Source organism: Opisthocomus hoazin, chromosome 4, assembly GCF_030867145.1.
Source record: "Opisthocomus hoazin isolate bOpiHoa1 chromosome 4, bOpiHoa1.hap1, whole genome shotgun sequence".
Classification (NCBI taxonomy): domain Eukaryota; kingdom Metazoa; phylum Chordata; class Aves; order Opisthocomiformes; family Opisthocomidae; genus Opisthocomus; species Opisthocomus hoazin.
The window spans coordinates 55,834,385-55,858,604 of NC_134417.1; the positions used below are offsets into that span (position 1 = coordinate 55,834,385).

The 24,220-nt window shown below is 42.3% G+C and overlaps 1 protein-coding gene across 2 annotated transcripts in view; it reads right to left on the reverse strand.

Annotated features, from left to right (window-relative positions):
• The window catches only part of CREB5 (cAMP responsive element binding protein 5), a 255,855-nt gene that overhangs the window by 83,394 nt on the left and 148,241 nt on the right, over nucleotides 1-24,220 (reverse strand). Inside the window, exon 1 of one of the 2 annotated variants that reach the window (XM_075417435.1) lies at nucleotides 17,371-17,415. The exons of the other annotated variant lie outside the window; for it this stretch is intronic. Within the exon in view, the coding sequence (XP_075273550.1) occupies nucleotides 17,371-17,381 (11 nt within the window). The 5' untranslated portion in view covers nucleotides 17,382-17,415. Of the gene's footprint in view, nucleotides 1-17,370; nucleotides 17,416-24,220 lie in introns of those variants that run through there. 2 annotated transcript variants of the gene reach the window in all.

Here is a 24,220-nt window from a genome sequence, read left to right on the forward strand (position 1 = left end):
TTGATTTATAAATATCGACAAAACTACTATTGCAGTCATTACCACTTTGGGTGCTCCGAGTTGAATTTTCAACAGTTCAAGGTTATTTTCATTCTTATTGTGGCTACAGTAGCTTTTCAAGTTATAGATCAAGTTCCAGATAACATGTAAATCTTAAATCTTAGTTTTAAAAATACGCATATAAACCAGCCAATACTTACAATAAAAAGTAGTAAGTCTAAGTGGTTGGTAACCTCAGATACCAAGCACATTTTTTTCAGACTTTCCAGCTTAAAGCAGAAGGTTACTTACTATTAGGAAATGTTTTAAGTAGAAGCAAGTGGAAACGGGATAAAATACAAAAAGGCAAATATCTCTAGTTTTTTACAAGGAATTTGCTGTTCTCTTTTGAATCATTCTTTGGAATGAGAGAATCAGAAGCATATGCAAAACTTTCCTCCTAAAGAGCTTTGCACATTAGTCTACCTGGTGACCTTCAAAATGTGCTTGTTTATGAGCAAAATATCACTGAGGAAATACAAACCTGAAAATTAAAGGGAGCTTACAAGCTGTAACCCAGTTAACACAATAATTTGAGAAAACAATAAGAAAAGCATTAACATATCAACAGCAATAGAGCCCATTCTCAATGGTGTACAGCATGCAACTTTGCCAAAGACAATGGATTTAAACCAACTGGGAATCTCACTCACGCACACACGCACGCACACTCCATAAACACACAGTATATAACATGCATCGCATCTAGTTGTAAAACAAGCTTTGACAGTGATCTATGTCTTATGCTTCAGAAGAAAACAAAAATCCCCACCTTGCACCTTGACATCTGTGGACTACCACCAAGTAATTTCTCCTGACCCCTGGTGGTGATTCCCTTATGAAGTGAAGCAGGAGAATCACCATTAATATTCACAGCATTTCTCCTGAAAGCACTGGCCAAATTCTATCCTCACTGCTCCTCTTGATACCATTGCTGAAGCCAATATGCTGATCTGCAATCCAGCTTTCCACTGCTCTTTGCATTCAGCATATTTGTCTTGTGCACCATGTACAGTCCCATTGAGAAACACAAGGCAAGGTTGATGCTACTGTGGCAAGTGTTCTTTTGGACATGAGGCTCTTGCCTCTGAAGTTCTCAGGAGTGCTGATAATACAGTCATTTAGAACAGAATCAGACCCGTAAAAATGTATGATACCTGTGAAGATATTTTCCTAAATTACACCCTGAAATGCTGACTTGCGCATGTTAATGACACACTACATCTCACAAAGAAAAAAAAAGTTTATTTTACATCTTCACCTTCAAATTTGTACTGATGTTTCCAGTTTAGTGTTTCCCAGTTGGTTTTTGATTGTTGTTTTTTTTTGTCCTGAGAGACATGTTGTCTTAAAGAGGAAACATTCCCCTAAAACAGAACTTTGTGCAACATCCACTGCACCAATTTAGAGAAAAGGGCTTAACGGTCAGCAGGCAGTCATGCAAACACTCAGGTCATCCTGTCAGCTTCTAAGAGTGTGCAGTATGAACTAACATACTGTTGATTTTTCTTTTTTTCCTGATTATTTATTTAATGTGTCTTTAACATGAACCGTAAGAGTTCACACACCCCGTGAATACTTTTGGTTTGCACTGTTTCATTTTGCCCCCGCTTTCCCTTTGAGAACCACTGCTGAAACAGTGCTTAAGCTAGAAAGCTGCCATACCAGGGAAGTAATGCAGCAGCAGTATGATCAGCAGAGTCAAAAACTGAATTAAGTGGATTTTGAAACTCTGAGGGTACTCTATAACCTTAAAATTTTGCACATTTCTGCAATTCACGTCACAGTTTTCAGCATCATAACTCAGCAAGGAGGAACCATCTTTGCATAAAAACAGTTTTAAAAGACCAGACTGGCCAGGCTAGAAGGACTTCTCCAGCTGCTTTTGCACGGTTGAAGTAATGTCACTCGTCTACACACAGCCCAAGCCTCCCACAGCCACATGGCTCAGCCGTTCAAGAACACAAGCGGCATTTCAACTTGCACTGATGCTGTGAAACCAAACTCCAAAGCACCGCTTTTCAGTGAAGTGCCACTATAGCCATTGGAATCAACTGCAGCATTTGCATTAAGAGTTTCCAGATTTAAACTGTGGGAACGGGTACTCTGGAGTTGTCAGTGGAAGGGCTCTGACAATGTAATTTGTTTATCCTGCTGGCCTGACAAAGTCAGAGCATGCTAATATTGAAGAAAAATTAGTTGGGTTTGGGGTTCTCTGTTTTTTTTTTAAACTTTTCTTGGAGCTGTTGGGAGGGCAGAGGAAAAGGACGGTCAGCTTGGGAAGGGGAAGAGGCAGAAAAGGGAGAATGGAAAGGAGAAGATGCGCCCTTTTCTAGATGCCTCCTATAAAATAAGCAAACTCTGTGTCACACGCATAACCCGAGACACACCAATACAGTGCAGGTGAACATGTAAAAAAATGTTAACTTTACCTAAACAGCGAAGTAGCAGCTCCACTCAGTTTACAATAACATCAGACCTATTTGATTTGGCCCACCGGGAGCCAGACATTTGACTGATCTGTTTAAAATATCTCAACAGTCACATAAATAGGCCCGGTCAAAGCCTGTGCATCACCTGCATTTATTTTTTACTGTTAATATTTAGCAATGGAAGAACGATACAGATCTGTGCTCTATACACTTGCCATCTCCAACAGTATGATCTCAGCTCAGAGAGCAGCAGGAATTTGCACAGCAGTGAGTATGGCTGATTTCCAGGGTTCGGAAGCCATGGCTTACTCACTCTCCTCTGCGTTTTCTGCTATCGTTCTGTTTCATTTTTTTAATAGGAAAGGCAAATATGACGAATCTAAAGAAAAGTGGCAAAGTTAGACTGCAGGTTAGCATGTTTTGGGGGTTTTCCCCCCCTGCTCTCTCTATTTTGTGAAGCATGGATTTATCCCTGGTATTAGCCTACCAGACAACAAGTCCTTAAAATGGCTCATACATAAAATCTGACAGCAAATTGAGTGTTTAGGAATAATGGTTCAGATGTGTACCTTTTAGAACAACATGGAAATCTGCCTTTATCTCTTGCTCTATAGCAACAAACCATCTGAATCAACAACATTACACCTCATACAAATCTGGCCTGGTCTATGTAGGATATGTTTCAAAGGTGATCTGTGGCTTAAAAGAAGAAAATGCAGCAGTACATATGCAAGACACTTTGCATTTGGCAGACACATACAACCAGCTGTTTGTTCTTTAGCTTGTGGCTATACATCCACTGGGACATCCCCCACCCCTGTAAACCTTGCTTAGCTCCTGGTCTTATTTCCACTGTAGATTTAACCCTAAGCTATGGTCAAGCGCAGTGTTTGGGATTTAAAGTTAAGTGTCATTCAGTATCATTTCTGACATCTCCATACATTATAATGAGCTTCTTTTTCACAGGGGACTTGGGATCTGATTTTCATTTGTGGTAAGGTTATGGTCACAATAAATGTCTATTTCAGATATTCATGAGAAGTCTCTAATGCAAATGGAAATAGAAAGTGGCTGTTTTCTTGTAGTTTCAGAGCCATGTATGTAAAACACACAGTACAGATCTGTTCCACATGCAAACCCATTATCGATCCACCATTGCGCCCTGGCTCCTGCCCTGGCAGCAGGCACCCCCATGCCAAACAATCTCAGCAGGTTTTATAGCTTGCATAATAAAAGAGCAGGTTATGAAATCATTAGCACCTCAGCTGAGGCTGCCACAGGGATGCCCCTCTGTGTTCATTGTGAAACGTTTCTTTGGCAGCTGCATCCTAGAAGCATATTTGGATGTTGTTGCTTCAGTATCACCACACAGAGCGGGAAGTAAATCAGTATTTTCATGTCCTGAACTTAAGTGTGGGGGAGGAAGCCTCTCTGGTCCACCTCTAGGCTAATTTTCCCCATTTACACATGCCTAATTCCAGGCACAAAGACCTCTAGGAAGCCCAGATGTCTATAATCACCCTCCCAGCCCCACGCAGCCAGCGCTGCCAAGGTCCTGGGCCATGCCTAGGGAGGCTGGAAGAGACTTCAGCTTTGTCAAGCACCACACGTTCCAGCTCCCCTTGTCCCACAGGCAGCCACTGCTGGCGGTGCTTCAGAGGAGGCTTGGCTCCCTTTGGCTGGAGCCCTGGCTTGGGGCACAGCACGCAGCTCGTTGGCACTTTCTCCTCCACAAATGCAAGCTCAGGTGAAACTCTGTCAGTCCAAGCAGCTGAAGCTAAACTTGCTTGCCCCTCCATAGGAGAATCCAGATCCCTGACTGAGAGGAAAAAACTCCACTGTTGGTCACTGAGCAAGGCACCTAGGGCCCTTTGGATGTTCCCTACTCCAACTTTGAGACCCTGCTTTCAAGGTTCAGCAATATTTGTGAACCTTGCCCTCGCAAATGAGCAAGGTAGCACAGCTGTGATCTGGCTTGAGGACAACCGGTGGCCCTAAATATCTAAAAATCCAAATCTAAGAAAAGGGGAAGTTGTGCAACTTGAAGTAAAGCACCAGCACCAGGTGGGGAGGGGAACTGGTTGAGGGCAGTGAAACTTTACTGGCTTGAGGCACCCAGGGATCTGGCCTGCTGGTATTTGCAAAACTAAATCCAGTCAGTTTTACCAACTGTATGAGTAGAGCACCCAAAGAAAGGACCTGTGTCAATCAGGTCCCTGAGCATTAAGTAAAGCTAGCTTGTGTTGCCATCTTTCTGAATCAATGCACCGGGTCACGATTTAAGTAATTGAGGTGCTGGGGCATTTTAAAGCAGTGTGAGTAAATAGCTAAGCTTGATGTGATATAAAAAGCACCACAACAGAAAGGAGAACTTAATGTAGTAATGAAAATCACTTACCCTTAATCATCCCTGAGACAGTGTTTTTACAACGCTATTTGATTTATTAAGCTAGCAAACATGCCTCCTTTGACTTTTCTAATAACAGGCCATCTTAGCCATGCTTGTTGGGATTTGAGTTCAGGGTTTTTTTAATCATCACCCCAAGTGCATTATTTAAATGTCTTTGATGCCTTTTCTTTAAAAGGAATTGCTAAGCAATAAATCATATTTATTTGCAAAGAAGACAAAAAAAAATCCCAAACAGCCCAAAAAAAGCATTACTAGGAAAGTTTGCAAAAATAAGAGGTTCGGTCACAGGTGTGTAACCAGGGTTGCACATTTCTAGAGCACGTTATTGCTTAAAGACTTACTGCAGCCGACATTCATTGCTGCTGACAAGCATGCCACTTAGTGTACGAGATTGTGTGGAAGGTTGCTTGCTGCGTGATTTATGATGGTGCCCTTACGCTAAATCGGAGGGACTGTGAACTACCTGTGCTCTGCTGAGCAGCTCCACGCTTCCTCTCGAATGGAAGGGCCTCAGCTTTTGGAAAAGCTGGACAATTTCTCAAGTGAACACACTCTTGTGACACTGAGGCTAGCCAGACCACAAACTATTTTATTATGTTGTGCAAAAACCTATGTGCAAAAAAACCCTCTTTAATTAAGATAGAGCAACCAGCACTGCGGTCGTAATTACCTTCGACTGCTTTACCCACGGGCATAATGAAATAAAATTGGGCCCTCTATATTTTTGTTTTTAAACTAAGTAAACCCAAATTAATTTATTCAACTCAAACCAGACAAGTTTCTCTTTAAAGGGAAGGCATATATGGTTGGAGGGGCTGGTGCAGGAGGCAGAGTGACATGCAATGATGACTGTGAACTGCAAACTGCTGGCAAAACATTTGGCTTGCCGTTGGTCCGTGGCCAGTATTTTCCTTTGTTAATGAATCCCACATCTTTTCTAAGTTAAGCATTTTTTTCTTCTCCCCCCTCATTTTATTTGAAACATATTTTAAATATTTTTGTTTTTATGACGTAGTGGAACATGATACAGCCCCCTCCTAACCCCGAATATGGGAAAATCAATTAAAATTTTGACATTAGAAGCTGTGATATAAACATATGCTCAGGCTTCTTTTTTTTAAACAACACATCAAGGATCAGCGCGAAGAGAAATAACCAAATGAGACCCCCACAATACTGGATAAAAATGACACCAACTGAAAGTGTATCGCAGCCAGGACCTTACTACTATTCACGAGACACAAAACACCCTGCAAATTTGGCAGGTTTTGACAGACTTCCTCTTAGACTTAGGATTACCTATTTTTCATTTGTGTTCTTTTCTGAGGAAAATGCCCATTAAAAAAAAAGACATCCTGAATGCTGTGTTTAATATTTAACAGATTTTGTCTCACCCAAAGGACCTTCATTTTATCACTTAAAGAATGCAACCTTAAAATGGAGTTTTATGGGCTTCCTCATTAACTTCTGACTCTTCCCTGAGCAAAATAAAAAAACCCAAAAAAATGGTAAATTTCCCATCAGAACAGAAATATAATTTTCAAATACAGTGATCATTTTGTGCACCCAGTCACACCTGCCCTGCTGACCACCAGTCCTCAGGACTACTTGACAATGAAAACCCTTCCAGCTCCCTTTGATATCTCAAATGATCAAAAAGCCAGGCAGACAAAATGAGAAGTCACTGAAACTCCTGGGAACACAGGCACCAAACAGAAGATTTAACTCCTTAGGTCACTATGCACAAGGTTCCCGCTGAAGCAAAGAGAAGCTCTTTCCCAGAGGTCTTGCATGACTGGAAACGGTGTTACAGGCAGCTTAAAGTGGAGAGTTATTTTTAACCTGTCACTGGCAAGAAAGCAAGTTTTTTCAGTCATCTTCTATGGACATCTAGTCTTCAATCCTGCAAGCATCTAGCTACATGAACTTACATGTCCTCCTTTAATATTCTCGAGTTTTACAAACCTTGCAAGATTTCTTCTGCCACTGTAACTCGTAGCTAGTTCTACCGATGGCAGAGATGATGAAAGCGTAGCACTGTGCATTGCTGGCCCTACAACCCACACCGGTTGAGGACAAAGACACACCGGGGAAAAAAATAAGTTGCAAAAGCCATTTCTGTACCAAGCTACTTAACTTTTCACAGTGCAAATGGTGCTGTGCTCATGCTAGAAATGACAAAAAGCTTTTTCTAGAGGCTCCTGATATCAGCTCAAATGCCAAAGTTACATGAGGATAGAGACTTCTATTATCTATAGAGTATGTGCAAAATAAATACACTCTTGATCGCAGTGAATTCACTTGCATTGTAACAGACATGATTTAAGCAGAAAATTGCAGCCAAGCTCCAGAGCAAGAGCTGCATTCCTTTTCCCCAGGTCAAATAGAAAATTTACCAGAAGCAGCACTTTCAAGTTTACCAAAATTATTAAATTTCATACTAAATTATATTTAATATATCTAATACATGGAGAAGAATAGATACTTGGAAAAGCAGAGGTTTTTAACATTCCTAAAAATTCCATTTGAAATGCCCTACTAATTTGCAAATTTACCTGGCTCATTTTAAAGAGTTAATTTTTTTGTAAACATGAAATTTTTTTGCTCAGAGTAATTAAAAAAATAACTGATATTCAGTTAACCTAAATTATTATTTATTTCAGTTACTAAGACAACAACTTTGTTACTCACGTAGAACTAGTTACCATTACAGCTCACCTGCCACAAACACACCAATAACACAAAAAAAAAACCCTAAATCTGTCAGTTATTCTTCATTTTCTGTTCTGTTGAAAACAACCTAATATTCCAACTCTCTCTCCTAACTTTTTCCTAATGGATTTTAACAGCTAGTTAGGAACCTGAACATCAATGTCAATGTATTAATGAAAAACGGAACTAACATTGATATTTTCAAAACTACCTTACTTAAAGACTTATTAGGTTCATTAGTAAATTAACTGGGTAAGAATGTTGTTTTCAAGGCAATGGGAAAATAGTATATTCTACAGGAAAGTATGGGACTTTTTGTTTTGTTTTCCGAGGAGATCAGCTCTTCCAGCCAGGAAGTTTTTACCACACGTCCAGATTCAGCGATTTGCTCCCGATCCGACAGTGGTACAAAATCATCTTTGACATTTACTGAAGCGTCAGGCACAGCAATTTAAAAGGACAAAGCCTGGCTTGATTACAAGAAAAGAGGATGCAAACAAGGTGAATGCAAGACAGTAAAGAATGTGCCACCGGTGTAGTGAGAGCCAGGCTGTAGCTCTAGGACTGCACTTCTTGAAACTTCGTAACTGAGAACAATACCCTTCTCTAAGCCTTTTAGCTCAAGACGAACGCAAGACTGAGTCAGAGTCATTGCACAGGCTTTTATCAGTGAAAACTCACATTCAGTGACTGTTCCGCAGTCTTTACGTTATATCCCATAATAAATTAATAATTTTGCAATAATAAAATAACTGAGCATGTGGAAGGGCAAAGCATGATGTTACATGGGATATTAGTGACAGCATATTGGATAGTCATTAGTTAATGGACAAATATGAACACAGGATGAGGTATACAGGGAGTTCGTTGCAAAAAGGCATTATTGTGCCATTACTTTTATAGTGGGAACAGCTTTTGCTAGCTAAGTTCCTGTAAAACATATATTTGAGCTTACAGGGATATTAGCAAATGAATCTCTCACATGGTGATGGACAAAGCTTGTCCTCTAGTTTTGCAAAACATACTGAAGATTACCACAAAGGCCCAGAAGTTTTGTTGGTAATGGTTTAATTCCCCTATTTTTGTAAAAAGAAAGGGGTGGGGGGAAGTGATATTTTAAACAGCTGACTGGTTTGGAAATACCTCAGAGATGGATTTTCTCATAGCATTTTGGAACTCCCTTGCAATTTTTGACTATAAGCAGAAAATACAGATGCTTCGTTGAGCAGGGAACAAGACTTCATTCAGCTGTTCATAAACAGAAAAGATATTTGGCTTCATATTGGCTCACTTTTCAGCCAAAAATGACTGGTTGTCAGGATTCCCATTTTATCTTTGCCTGTTTATCAGGCACCTTCTAAAACTTAGCTGACCATCACTTACAGTGTGGTGGGAAAGCTAGGAAACGAAGCACCTTGAAGCGCAATTCAAGTAGCAGCGATTCAGAGTCCACAGTTACACCTCTTACCTGAGGTGCATATATTATTTACTTCTCAAAACAAGGTGTACACAAGCAGGCACAGGATATGCTTGAGATGACATTATGCTCTTGTGTCACATTTTCTTACTGCTTTTTCCTCATCAAAATTCTTCCTGCTTCTTCCCCTGTATAGACAGCAGCGGGTGCTGCCATCATTGCCCAGTGCAGGACCAGAGAACAGTTTCAGCCAGAAGGCACCTCTGAAGGTCACCTTGTCCAACCTCCTGCTCCAAGCAGGGCTAAATGCAATATCAGAGCAAGCTGCTGGGGGCTTTTCTAGACAAAGTGTGAAAATCTTCAGCAACGGAGACTGCACCACCTCTCCAGCCTGTCGCTGCGCCTTGCCACGCTCCTCCAGTGGGAGCCTTTCTTTCTTTAGGTCCCATGGGAATTTCTCTCCCTGAAGCCTGTGACTGTTGTCTTTCATCTTCATGCCACAAAGTGGGGCAGACCCTGTCTCCTCTGTAACTACCCTACAAGTAGCTGAAGGCTGCAGCCAGATTCCCCTGTTAGCTGCCTCTTCCTGGGCTAAATAAACCGAGTTCCCCTGCTCTCTTCTTCTCCTGGTACTCTCCCCCTTCAACGTAGGGAAGATGTCAGTAATGACACCTGTCCTCTGTGCAACTCACTCACCTTCCTCTGCTGCAGTGCCACAAGTATTTGCAGTTTTGGGGTGCCCATTTGCTTGGAGCTATTCAACAGCCCGAACAGATCTCACCCTAAGCTGCCCGAGATTTTGTCTGGGCGCAGAGATTTTGTATTCTCCCCACAACAGAGAAGATCTTTCTAAGTCCCCTGGGGATTGTTTGGGCGAACCCAAATATGTGACCCTGAGCCAATCAGTTAATTATTATATCTAGTGTTTGTCCTATTTGATAATTACTGTGCATAAGAGATACATGGCAACGCAGATGTGCTGCCGAAATCCAGTGCCCCTGAGCTGAGTGCTGTAGGGGGAAGCAGCAGACTCATACGCTTCCTGCCTCCTGCTCAGTAAGTTACAGACTCCAAAAAGTCCTCTTATTGGAGCACTGCTTTTTAAAACAAGCCTCCCCGAGACAAAGAGTTATCTTTTAAGGAAAAAAAAAGAGACATTAGATAGTGCTGCTGCCAGCTGTGCTATCAGTCAAGAATTTGTCCCGGGCACCAGGTGAGACCAAAGTTTAAAACTCTGGAATGTAACACGTGTGATTCCCAGAATATTATTGCCTGTTTTATCATTTGCTACTCTTCACTCTTTCTGGACATTTTCCCACAGCAATGCATCAGAAGTAAAAGAACCATTTAGAGGAGACACTGGCCATCAAACAGAAAACAAAACATACAAGCTTAATCGCACTTCAGTGTACAGCAAGTGAGAAACTGTTACTCTTTTTCAAGACCTTTTTAAATAACAAAAAGAAAATATTTCTCAGCAAAAACAATTACCAATTTGGAAGGGAAAGCATTTTCTCTTGAAACAATTCCCAATTTCCCTTGAAACAATTGTTATTTCTCAAAAGCCCAAATTTTAACAATTATTGAACCTTGTTGGAAACTTTTCAATCAACTACTTTTCTCTTTTCTAAATAAATCTTTATAAATCCATGCTTTTCTAACTAACTCTATACTAATTTTTTTTCTGCAATATTCATTTATTTTCTGATTTTATTTTTATAAATGTTGCTGGCAAGGTATTCTACTTTTCCTGAAGTATGCTGCAGCTCTTTCATACGGCACTACAAAGTCTTGTCAAAATAGTTAAAACTAAACTAAAAATGGCTAAATTAATTACTAAAAGGGAATTTGCTACATATTGTTTGTTCATTCAACATATTACAGTGTCTACTGAATCGCAGTAGCTGCATCAGGTTTTGCTCTGAATGGAGAAAGTTCCATATTGCACAAGATTAGCAAGTAAAAAACCACACAAAATACTGATGCATAGCAATGTCCCCCTTTAACTTTTGCTTAAATTTTTGCCCAAGATTTGATTTCTCATTCTGAAAAAAGTTGAAATGGCAGGTAGAGCTGAGGGATGCTAACACAGTTTCAGTTTCAAAAAGAAAGAAACTGTCATCCAAATGTGTACACCACCTTAAGTCACGCAACTTGGAATCTTATTCATGTGATAAATTCTTTCTCACAGGATTGCTTAGGAATAACAGAAGTCAATTTTTCTTTGAAGCCTCAAATGCATTTTGGGGAGTATGGTGACTATATACACATACAGATCCCCACATACAGAGATTTCTGTACTAATCTGCACTTTGTGCACCACATCTCTGCTTCATACAAATGGCAACAGAAGATATTTGTCAACACTGGTTTCCAATGGAAAGAAGTCCTTTGGTTCAGGCAATCTGTAAACTCAACTGTAATTTAGTCTTTATTTTGAATTTTCAGTCAATCTTATTTCTATGTGAATTTACAAAAGAAAACTAAAAAGTATTCAGAGCAATAAGAATTCCTGCAGTCCTGTGAGTGACAGTTCAAGAGAAATATAGCTCAGGCCCTTAGTTGCAGTGAAAGAAAAGTTCACTTAGATCTGGAAACCGAATGACAGCAAAGAACACAGCACTGGAACTTTTTTTATGTGATACTGAGCACCCTCAAACTGAGGTCAAGAGAAGATCTGGTCCAGTAAGTTTTTTTCTGTTCTGTTCTGGTTTTTAAGACTCAGTTTGGAAAAACTACCTCATGTTAAAACTAACCTATAAAATTACTGGTGCTGATGGGCTTTTCCAATGTGGCAAAATATTTTACTGGTACTATTTCTGACAGGGCTTGTGATAACTAGTTGACATTTAGAAAAAATGTAATGAAGTTTTATTATTACTATTTTGCTGCTGCTAATGGGCACAGATTTATTGATCTCTAGAAAACAGTGCCCATTTGAACTACATTGGCCCACATTTTTTATGGCCATGGAGCAGCACAAGAGCTGTAGGTATCTGCAGTAAAACCCTCCACCTTGTTATTTATATGACTACATCTTCAGTTCATACTAATAAAGAGCTTTAATATGTTTGACTTCATATGTTTGACCAATGGCTAAAATTTGCAAAACATCCTGTGATGCTCTTGAATGAAAGATCTTATGTTAAAATAAAGACCACCACACAAATACAGCTTGTGCAGATCTGAGAGACTGCAGTTCTCACTCTTGACTAATAATTTTACCAAGACAATGGCTGGTTTTATTATAACATGCAGAAATCTTTCAATAAATTGAAAGTTAGACAGCTTCACTACAGTTACTCATTTTAACATAGGAAGCTAATGTTACAAGGAAACATCAGGACATAAAATAAAGAATGGAAGTGGGGATGGAATAAACAGTGTTCTGCTAAGTAAACGATACTTTCCTGGCTCTGGAAGGATTCAAAAGGCCTAAAAAGCAAAATGCGTGTCACTGGGGCTGAAAAATAATTCATCCTATTTGACAATCAAGGCCTTAAAACTGTGTTTGGAGGAAGTGGAGAGGGAAGACGGCAAGCATCACAACACAGAAGTTCCATGCCACCTTTAAAAACAAACACAAGCACCCACGTAGAGAGGAAATGGCCCCGTTGACAGGGATCCAAGGTCCTTCAGTCTCTGGGATCACTGTGGCTGAACAAGCAGTTTTTCAGGAGGGCACATCCCAAAGAGATGTTGAAAAATATACGTGGGTGCTCAAAGGAATGAAAAGAGGATAATTTTACAGATTTTATCCAGAGCCCGTCAAGACAGCACTCCCATTCACTGCAATAAGCTTTGGATCAGGTTCAACACCCAAGCGTAGTCCTCCCTCACTAGAACTGGCTGGTTACGTCGGAAACTGTTTGGGCAAGACACCCCACCCATAAACAGAGCACTCGGGGAGAGTATGGTAGTAAAGCAACAAATAATTTGTCTCTTTGCCAAGATTAGGGGTTGTGTCTCCTACTCGCTCACCCTCTGAGACAATAAAGCAAAGGCCATAGCAAGGTAATATCTCTAAGGCAATCTAAGGAGGAGTGCCGCGTGAATGAGGAGCGAGAGAATAAGGGTTCCTTCAATGTTGATGTCGAAAGTAAGCCACTAGCAGACGGATGCAGTGTTTCCATCAGCTCCTTTCTCTGGGATCATATAAGTATGGAATAGAAGAGGAATAGAAAGGAAATACAAACATGAGTGTGCAAAGAGAGTTCCACTACAGGAATTGCCACATCAGCTAGGTGGAAGACAGATACATGCAAGTCCATTTGCAGGAGAAAGAGAGCATAAACACAGTTAAGTGGATATTAATGAATGCTAAACAAGGATGGCAAGCCTGCTCTGAACTTACAAATCATATCCGCATTAATACCAAATGAGTTCATTAAGATTAACATTATTATGATGAGTATCAAAGGGATTAAAAGAGATTATGGCAAATAAGAGAGTCAGATAGGAATGAGATGTAATTACTGTCATATCTGGTTTATCTATAGCTGCAGAGAAAGACCCAGCATTCACTTCACAGTGGAGGAACCTAACTCACATTTTGATCTGAAGTGTAATTTTCGGCAAAGCTGATCTCAACAGTTTGGGCTGAACGCGGCCCAGGCATGTGCAGGACGAACAAAAGAAGGGTGGGAAGGCGAGCAGAGAAAGACGGGCTAGGGAGGAGAAGGCCCGCTCCTGCCCCAGCACCCTCACCCAAGTGCAGGAGACAACTTGGTCTTCATCCCCGCCATGTCCAAAACGTGACGAGAGCCCAGCCCTGACACCATCTCTGCCCAGCACCTGGCCCGCTCTGACCCCAGCGCTCACCACGCCAACTCTGAAAACTTCACTGGGCTTCACAAATACCAGCCAAGCCTCCCAAAACTGTTCTAGGGAAATAGTCTCACTGTAGAGCTAGGAAAATTGAGGAATCCAGGGGCAGAGGGATCAATTTCAGTGAAATAAAAATAAGCTCTCTGATTTTTACCTCTTGCATTCATACTGCAACTTCAGAGCCAATTCTGTGCATGCAGAGACCAGCTAAGAAGCAACAAATTACGGCTTAAAATCACACAGCTTATGGAGCGGATATTCTGCCAATGCACACATTCAACAATGCGGGAGGAAATGTTACTTGGGATCTTGGTGGGGAAAATTTACTGGGACTTTTCCAGCCAGGCTCTGCTCTGAGCAGATTGCCTTTCTTCACAGGGTGACCGCGCACGGTTGGGTCTCCAGTGCAAACATCGCTTCCCAGTTCTGGTGTATTTGGCCTCTGGTTTGTTTGACAGGTTACATGTGCTTCTGAATGTATCTTCTGATGCTCATTTTCAGAGTGCTGTTAACGTTTCTCTTGGCTGCTGTTTAAGAATTAGGTCCCTAAAGATATCAACCTTCAATAAGACAATCCTCTTGCCAGGAGGCCCGGCTTCAAACATGTTGAGGCCAACTGTCAGAGCTGTTGACCTCTGACCATGGAGCTGGAATTTCACAGGCATACCTGCACATCAGCTCCAATGTAGCGCAAGATGGGCAGCTAGCACTGGAAGAATCCAAAACGGGCAGCTACTTTCATCTTCTGTTGTCCAAGATGAATGCTCATTTCAAAAGCACCTGTCAACCACAACCAGAACTGTATGGGTCTCATCAGGACTGTTATACCTCATTAATTATATGCTTTGTTGCTTCAATAGGAGATACACATATGTACACACACAAACACACGTATGCATATGGAATTTACATGGTTTTGAATAAAGCCTTTAAAATGGGGTTTTTCTGTGCTGCTATGTTGGAATCAGTTAAGTAGCAGAAGTAAATTGTAACTTAGAGTTGTAATGCACTTGTGGAAGAGAAGAAGGATTTACGTCTTTCCACCCTCTACCTAACTTCACCAAGGACAAATCAGCAGGATGGAGAAGATGAAGTTGCTTTGTGAAAGTCACGAGCACAACGCAGGGTCATCCGTCAGCCCACACTGACTAAAGCACCAGGATGTTCTCCTTTGCTGCCCTCCCAGCCAGGTGAAATGTTAATAGCTAGTACCAGACAAGGGAGACTGCGATCCCCGGTGGAATGCAACCTGATGCCCAAAGACTTCCAAGCCATGGTGCACAGCATATTTTACATGGTTTTATAAGAGAAAGAGCAAGGATGAATTTCTGTGTAGGCAAAGATGGAGCGTGACAAAGTCTGTCAATCTCTGCCAGTATCTTGCCAACATGGCTAGACACTATCCCAGGACAACACTGGCAGACTTTTTCCACACCAAGTCTCCAGCCAGGAAAGCCAGGAAGGGAAAGAGTGAAGAAAAGTCCACCCCAGCATCCGAAGCGGGCAGGCAAAGGGAAGAAACTACTCTGCTTTACTCTGATGGTCCGTGGAGCTGCACTTCCCAACATTTCTAGGAGAAAATGTGAGTCAGAAATCCTCCGGGAACTCCTGCAGCAGCACAGCTCCCTCCACAACCCACACATCCTCAACAGAGCACTGCGCAATCTAATCCATATGGTATATCTGCACCGCAACGTGGGCCAGAGCCGGGTGCGGCCTTACGTTAGGCTCTCAAATGATAAAAGTCTGGCACATGAGCAATTGTTTGTGCTTGAGCAGTTGACTGAGGAGCTTGGAAATCAGGGCATTTAGGAAAAAACTGTGAGTAAACTGTGGGGACATCACAGCTAGACACAAAATGGCTTTGCAGAGGGCTACCGGAGGGAAGGGAAGGCACGAGCTGGTCGGGGGCTCTTGCCTTGTTCAGACAGACATGGGGAGGTTTTGCCATCACCACAGAACAACACTGTGTGGTGTTTTGCTCAGTCAGGCCCCAATCCATGTTTTTTAAAAAATCACCAAACCCTCAAGAATGTGTTTAAGGCTATCTTCAGTCATCCAAGCAAATCTCTGGTCCACTGCTGATCTAGCGGACATGGATACAGTGCTTCCCTCCGAGACAGAAATTCCCTGAAGGGGGCATTCCGAGAGCAGTATCTTAGGAGCAGACAGCTCCTGACACAGAAACCTGATGCAGAGCTCCTCCGAGCAGAACGGGTATCCTGAGGACACCAACACACACCTGGTACCTCACATTCATCCCACATCTAAACAGAAGCAATGCCCGAGCAGGGGCTTAGTCAGTGTTCAACCCTGCGTGGCCCACCTACAGGGTAATGTACTCACTGAGATCTTGGGGAAGAGGTAACTTTTCTCCCTCCCTCCCAGACCTAGAGGCTGTTAGCTACGTGGAAAAAAGGACTAAAAGGTCTGCAGGGAGACAGACAGACTTGGTAAGACAATCACAGTGCTCTGTCCCGCAAAGGAAACCTACACGGACAGGTGCCCCAAATCCCAGGCAGCTCTGGAGAGCAGAACCATGACAGGAGGGGGATCTGCCGTGCAGGATCGGGACCTCAGCAGTCCCAGTAATGGCGAGAGAGCAGCCCCTGGAATGAGCAGTGAGCCTGGGGCGAGCTAAGGATCAGAACGCTGCTGACAAGTGTTCAGGATACACCGAGGCTCCTCGGGATGAGCTCTTCAAACTGCCTCCCTGGAACGTTTTGTTTTCTACAGCGGCTTTCCAATGGTAGGAGCTTTTACTCGCTCTGCCAGTCACAGGCTGAACTGCTTTCTTTGTACAGTTTCAAATTCGCTAGCTACACTCAAAGAACCACCCCTTTTTGCCTTTGCCTTTCTCTTTTCTTTTTGCTTTCTCTGGGCTTTTTTTGTAAAAGAGACACCCAGTTTCAAGCCATTTAAAAAATATCAAAAAACCCTGGTGGAAAATAATTTGCAGCTGTGATAATATCACATTTTTTAAAATACCATAATATAGTTTTACTTTTAATAATAAAAGATAAAAAAGGGGAGTCTGTGAATAATTAGAGAGTGCAGTCTGAAGCCAGTTACAGTCGCTGCAATTGATAATAAACTTAAAGCCCCTTGACAGCAGGTAAATGCTTTGCAACCCTGACCCCCTTCCTCTCACATTACTTAACAACCCTGCAGTTCCAGCATTACATCACCGTCCAAGCGATTGGTTCTTGCATTTTAACTCTCTCCCTGTCTCCTCCGATTAGAAGCAACACAATGATGGGGGGGGGAAGACGGGGACACCAAAACACAACAAACCACCAAACTTCTCTCAAGTTTGCTGGTGCTCCTTGTTTGGGTTTGGTTTGGTCAAAAAACCAAGCTTCTGCTGCTAAGAGCTGAAGTTATACGCACCAGAAAAGAAACTCTGTCGAAGTGGAAAAGAGAGTGGGAAAGGGGGATGAGGGAGGGGAGGAGGAGAGCAGGAGGAAGGGGCGGGGGGGGGGGGGGGGGAAATATATAGAAATCAGAAAAGGAAAAGAAAATTAAAAACAAACCTCATGGACATCACTGAGCCTGAATTCCCTGCTGAGGTGCAGAACATGAGAGCCCTGGAATGAGTGTATGTAGAACTTGAGCCAAAGCTTAACTAGCCCGAGTGAGTCATATCCTTCCCATTTGATTCCCGTCCAAATAATGATGTAATGCTCTGGCCCTCTCCCTCGCTCGCTCCCGCTCGCTACACTACCTCCCTCCTCCCCTTTTCTCCTTTTTAGCTCAGTGCTGGTGAAGTCACCATTTAAATCTGGCAGAGCTGAAGCAAAAACTTCAATGTAACCAAAACAGCCCCAGGCCAAGTTCCAGACGTACTGAGACTCGGTGGTGCAATTGCCATTGGAAACGAGTAAACAGAGAGAGAAACAGTGCCGCCTCCGAAGGGCCTGCGCAGCTGCCGGACGGATCGCAGGAAAGCCCAGGGACGGGGCCGACATGATTGACTGGCGCTGATCAGAAGATATTGCACACAAACGCGCTCCCTCCCGAACGCCCGCATAGTTCCAGGCTTTGGGGAGATCCGGCCATTGGAAAAGGAGGAGATCGAGCTGGAGACAGGGAGGGCAGCGGGGAAGCCGTGAGGCGGACGGTTTTGCGGGTCTGGGGAGAATGAATAACGCTGCTTTTACAGGTTATGTGTTAGACTGGGATGTCTCTGCCTCAGCCGCGCAGGGCTGGAATGGAGCCCTGAGTTCCTGAAGGATAACTATGGGGCTGTTCCTTGGTGCGCCTGCAAACGTACAGGTGCAAGGCACTTGCTTTTTCTGCTACTTAAAAAGTACCAGAAAAGCCCCAAGCCGTACAGCACTGCAAGCTTACAAACTCACTGCGGTGCTGCTGCTACTGCCTGCCTGTGCTTAAAACAATGTCCTTCTGGGTTTATCTCCCAAGTCTGAAATTCGTGATTTTTTTAATGACAGAGAATGTTTCTGTGTGCAACTAGTAATAATTTTTCGAAACAGAAGCTTTTCATGTGCACAAGCATCAGGTATTGGTGTGCGAACCGCTCTGCTGCATCATATCACAGTTTCTAAGTCCTTCTGATGTTAAATGCTACAGTGACTGTGGATGAAATACCTCCTGTGTCCTCCCCCACAGAGACTTTTTTTCACTGTCCATCACTCACAATTAATTGTAGCCAACACGATACAAAACAGTTACTCCACAAAAGAATGCAAAGCCTGAGCAATAACAAGAATAGCATGTGAAAATGTTTAAGCACACATACCATCCCTCAGTAATCCAAAGACCAACAGTTTCCACGTCAAGCTGCAGAGATGTAAACATTAACGGCACCGGAAACACTGGAGAGGTATTTAAAAGTTATTTCCTTCTTTATAGATCAAGAAGTCGGCGTATTTTACAGACTCACCTCACCCCATGTCTCAGAGTGAAATTCAGTCTTTCGACAGTCAATGGACACACCTATCCCCCCAAATTCAGAAAGCAACAGGAAAACATCCAAGCCCATGTGTTTTCTTCCGCATAATGATGTGAGTTTATGGAAAAACAATTTATATGGCCCAGCAGCATCTTACCAAAAAGTTGTTGGTTTCTTGCCTTTTTTTTTGGGGGGGGGGGGGGAGGGGAGGCAGCCATTAATTGATCACAGCAGCGATTTAATGCTCCTTACGTAGCAAAGCAACAGACATTATTGTAAAGTACCAAACTCTCCTCCCAGGAATGCTCTTACGGTTATAAAATATCTTTAGAATATATTTCAATGGATCGACACAGTTTCAGTCATGGTTCAGTCTTGAATTCAAGTAGTTTTAGTCATGAATTCAAATGATTTTTGTTTAAGGTATATATGATACTTACAGACAGAATGAGAGGAGGAGAAAAACCAAGGGTTTATCCTATTTGATTAAAAAAAGTCAGTTCTCCACAGCAGGCTGACCTGCTGGATAACATCCTCAATTGATATTGATGCTGCAGCCACTCAGAGTGACACCTTTATCAAGCAAGGCAGCTCTGAATTAAAGGTGATCGGCCATAATTATTACTGGCGCCACTGAAGCCTGTGGCTTGACAGCATCAGATGTGGTTGTTATAAAGTTTGGTCCATTGTGTCAATGGCCTGTATAACTCATTTATGTCTGAATTACCAGCTATTGATTTTTTGTCTTCTGTAATGTAATAAAATAAAAGTTAGATCATTCCTAAAGCTTTCTTTTAATTCCAGCGTTGCTGATAGTTTCATTTTAAGCTCAGCCCACTTCTCCCTCGCCATTTAAAAAAATGTGACTTCCAACCCTTTTTCTGTGCATGTCTAAGAGGTCATCTTCCTTCCCTCCTCCTTTTTATTTTGCCCCCTTACAGTTACATTGCTGGATTACACAGCTTCTGCTCATCCAGTTATACCACTTGCATTGCTATAAACTTTGTCATAAGCCTAGGACAGATCCCTGGCCAGAACAGCTTCAAACTGATGGGGAATGTGGCTACAACCGAGGCACAAACAGGAAGGAAGGGAGGAAGGGAGAGAGGGAGGGAGGGAGGGAGGGAGGGAGGGAGGGAGGGAGGGAGGGAGGGAGGAAGGAAGGAAGGAAGGAAGGAAGGAAGGAAGGAAGGAAGGAAGGAAGGAAGGAAGGAAGGAAGGAAGGAAGGAAGGAAGGAAGGAAGGAAGGAAGGAAGGAAGGAAGGAAGGAAGGAAGGAAGGAAGGAAGGAAGGAAGGAAGGAAGGAAGGAAGGAAGGAAGGAAGGAAGGAAGGAAGGAAGGAAGGAAGGAAGGAAGGAAGGAAGGAAGGAAGGTGCCACCGAAGAGAAAAATTATTACCCTGAGGAACCCAGGTTACCCTGGGGCTGCTTGTGTGTATGCATCCATTCCTGCAGCCTTTGTCTGGCAGTGAACCAGCCTCTTCTTACCCCTCTGAAAGACCCATGCTTCCATCTCCCTGCTGTATTCAGAGCAAAATGCAACCAAAAAGATGATGCAGGCACTGCACGGCAGTTCACAGTCCTCCTGAGGCTCCAAGCGCTTGCCTGACAACAGTGCTCTTTCCAAAAGAAAACTTTGTTCACCAGAAGCAAGAGCAGACCCATTGTCCATCTGCGAGCATCTTAATCAAAATATTACAGGAGTGACTGTGTTTGTATGAGAAATGGCCCTTTTAATTATTATTACATTCATAGACTCAAGAATTAAACTGCCTTGAAAACAGCCTTTGTCTTATGGAAGATATTTCCAAGAATTAGAGCATTTTCTGAAATGAACAAGAAAGAGCCAAGCAGCCCGAACTGCGAATCATTTTTACATGACGTGTTTACACTGATGTCCCATTTCAAGAAGCAAACTGCTTTAAAACACAGCTCATGCTCCAAAGGAGTTAAAAACTTCTTTGTGCTTGCTGGTGGGAATACAAAAGGTTCTTTCCAGGCAGGTATTTCCAAAGCCTATTGATTTTTTCTTCCCTCTAACAGGAAACACTGTTTTCCCATTTTCCTTCCTGTGACAGACCAGTTAATGATAAAGAATGTCCTGTGCTCAGAGGAAATTCCACTTGCATGCAAGAGCTCCCTCTTTATCTGTTTACTTGTCTGTCTTTTCTTTCTCCTCCCCACTCCACCCCCATCCTTAAATTTCCATGTTCAGCCGCGCTCAAGAATAGGGCTGTTGTGATGAGAGTTGTGGGATGTTTTAATTCCAATGGGAGCCTTCTTCAAAGCAGCGCCCTGGCCAGCACAGTTATGACTCCAGCTTAGCTGTCTAGTTCAGGAATGCTTGCAACACCCTCCCTGCAGCGTGTTTCATCCTTGGGGAAAGGGTGGTGGGGCACACCACAGATGTTTGGTGTAACAGAAACTCGACAAAAATCACTGCTCCTGCTGAAAATTTCCAGTCTGGACAACCAGAAAGCTCTGAATTTCAAGAGCCCAAATGTCAGAGCTCACTGGGATTATCTCAAAAACGTATTGTAACAAGGAACTGCGTGTACTACGGTTGAGACTGCGGATGGACAAATCATCAGTTTTACATGCATTTTAGGTGAGTGTATCACATACAGCCTTTGGGACTGACTTGTGCCTATTTCGATCAGTGGCCCAAAGCATCAGCCAGGACCCTATCTGTGGATGCAAGCAGTATAGCCTGATTTTTTTTTTTTCCTGCTGCTCGGCTCTTAAAGAGGCTTGATTAAGAAAATATTCTGTAATAATGGTCCTACACTCAGGAAAGTCTCATTTTCATTCTGACATTATTTTTCATTTCTAACCCAAGAGCCTTACAGTCCCTGTGGAATTAAAGAGGCCAGATAATTTCAGGGTTAAATAAGCTTTAATGACTATCACATGTATGGAACCTTAAACCTAGTATTAAAAATTATTTTTTTAAAGTGGCATCTCTTCCTTTTTTAATTTAAAATAACCATCCAGGTGGTTTCCTAAGGATTTCTTTGCAAATTGCTTCCAGTGAACCTTTTCAGTTACAGACCACTGCAAACCCATGTGGTGTTCTTCAGTGTTCTGTTCAACTTGGGTGTCCCATGTTTCCGTAGTGGACAGAGGGACTGTTGGCATAAGTGCCTGCACACAGAGAGTGTGAGGTCTGAGCAGGCCAACTGTCTCTAGCAAGGACATGAGAATGTATAGGTCCACCAGTTTCAGTGGAACTAAAGTAAGGGAGGGTCAACAGTGGATTTTTCAAATTGCTCATGAGATAATGGGACATGTGTCACTTGGGTGCTTCGGAAAAAGCCATTCTCGTTTAAGGAGACTCAGGTCAACGTGCTCAGCATTGAGCTGTATCAGAGGCAGAGCTGTTTTTCAATATGAGCCCTCCAAATTGTTACAAAATAGAGTATCTGGAAATACCATTTGTGAGAACTGCCCCAGATTGCTTGTACATAGCATTGTAAGAAGCTGGATTGGACTAAGTCTATATGAATCCTGGAACAAAAGTCTCCCTCTCTCACTCATACGCACAAATGTGCCACTAAATTAGAAACACAATGGTGAAAATATTTAAGGAAGAAGAACTAGCATGAGTTTGGGTCCAGCAGCTCTGCAGACAGGTCCGCTGTGACAATCCACGCAGACATGCAATGGGCATGATTGCCAGGAGATCTCCCCACAACATTTTGGCAATGAATCTTAACCCAAATCTCCAAGAATGATGTCAAGAGAAGAAACCCTTCCCTGGTGACAGCCCTAAGCACGTTAATGCTACTTGGGATCATGTTTTTTGTGCTGGGGACACTCAACCACTAGGAAATGGAATTGCCTACTTACTATACACTTGCCAAATAGCTGTGGGCCAGTGATGAGCAGCTGACCTGGAAGTGAAGAGCTCTGTATCCAATTACATATCACAAAGTCATCTGGTCCGAGTAGCCAGCTATTTTATTACAGCTGTAAACCACAAATACTGAAGACAAACAATGCAGCAATTTATTCAAAGTGATAAATAATGCTTTACATTTCCATGGAACCTTTCACCCTGAAAGATCCCAAAGAACCTTGCAGGCCAGCCATAAAAAGTCATGCAATGCAATCACCCTCAACATGGGAGATGGCAGCCAGCCAGCAAACAGCACAGGGGTGCAGAGGGGAGATGTTGACTAAGGACAGAAGTAAACAGCTGCAATTATTTTAAAAATGCCATGTAATCTTTAATGTTCATGCGTAATGAACAGGAGGTTCCCTTCCCTCAGTGTGATTCTAATTATTCTAATAGGCAATTAGCACATGCTGGTTGAAAAGCTGAGCCACTGCTATTTTTAGAGTTGCTTGAAGACGCTTTGCTATCTGTGTACCCTAAATATTTTGACCCCGGAACTCAGATACCTTAATCTTTAGCGTGAAACTCTGCAGGCTTTACCTTGGACCCAGTTTAAAACTTCTGTCACTTATAGTCATCTCTCAACTCTTATAAGGATCTGGTTTAGATGTTCTTTGCCCATTGCGCTTCTAACACAGAGAAAAGTAAGCTGAAATTGCAAAACCTGGATTAAAAGAGCAAAGTCATATACTGTAATTAAATATGTGCTGCGAAACACAGTATGGTAAGCACTGAATAACAGTACGGATTAGCTCTGAAACAAATTTTAGTCTTCCCCTAAACTGTCTTCTTCACGCATTTTTGTTAGCCCTCATCTTTATTTTTCAGCATGATAAAAATAATTATTATTCTAATGAAGCTTAAAAAAATAGGCAAAGCCCTGGGACTCAGTTACAATTGGAAAAGGAGAATGCTGGGACTCAGATCACCCTCATTAAAGCAGCATAGATTTACAGTGCTATTGATAAAAACACAAACATCACTTGTTTTTAAAGGTACGTCCCCTTTTGCTAGTAATGATACATCAAAGAGAAATTATTTCTCACTTCACTCCCACATTCTGTGGGGCAGGATGCTTCTTTACTTTTAACACCAGTTTCTATGAATCAAGACGTACAGCTTTTCTAGCCTCGCACAGAAAAACCCAAACAAAACAACAAATCCAGAATAACCTAACCTAGCTATAAAACACGCATGTACACTGAAATACCCAGTAGGTAAGTACCTATTCCACACAAACTGTGCCTACCAGATTTACACATGGAACAGTCATCTTCTTGGACACCCTCTAACGCTAGCCTGTTCCTGCCACTGCACAAAACCAAAGGGTTGTGTTTGTCCTTAGTGACCACAGCCCATGTCAGTGAGGCACTTCTGTAAATTCTGTATTGGAAAAATACCTCTGGCATGCTGGCATCCCTGGTGACTTTTCACATAAGGACAGAAGATCAATTTTCTGTTGAAAAATGAACCGCAGTCAGCTCAATTTAAAAAAAAAAACCAACAAACTAGACTGTTGTTTAAATGAAAAAAAATTATTATGGAAACTAGATAAACAAATTAAAACAATGATG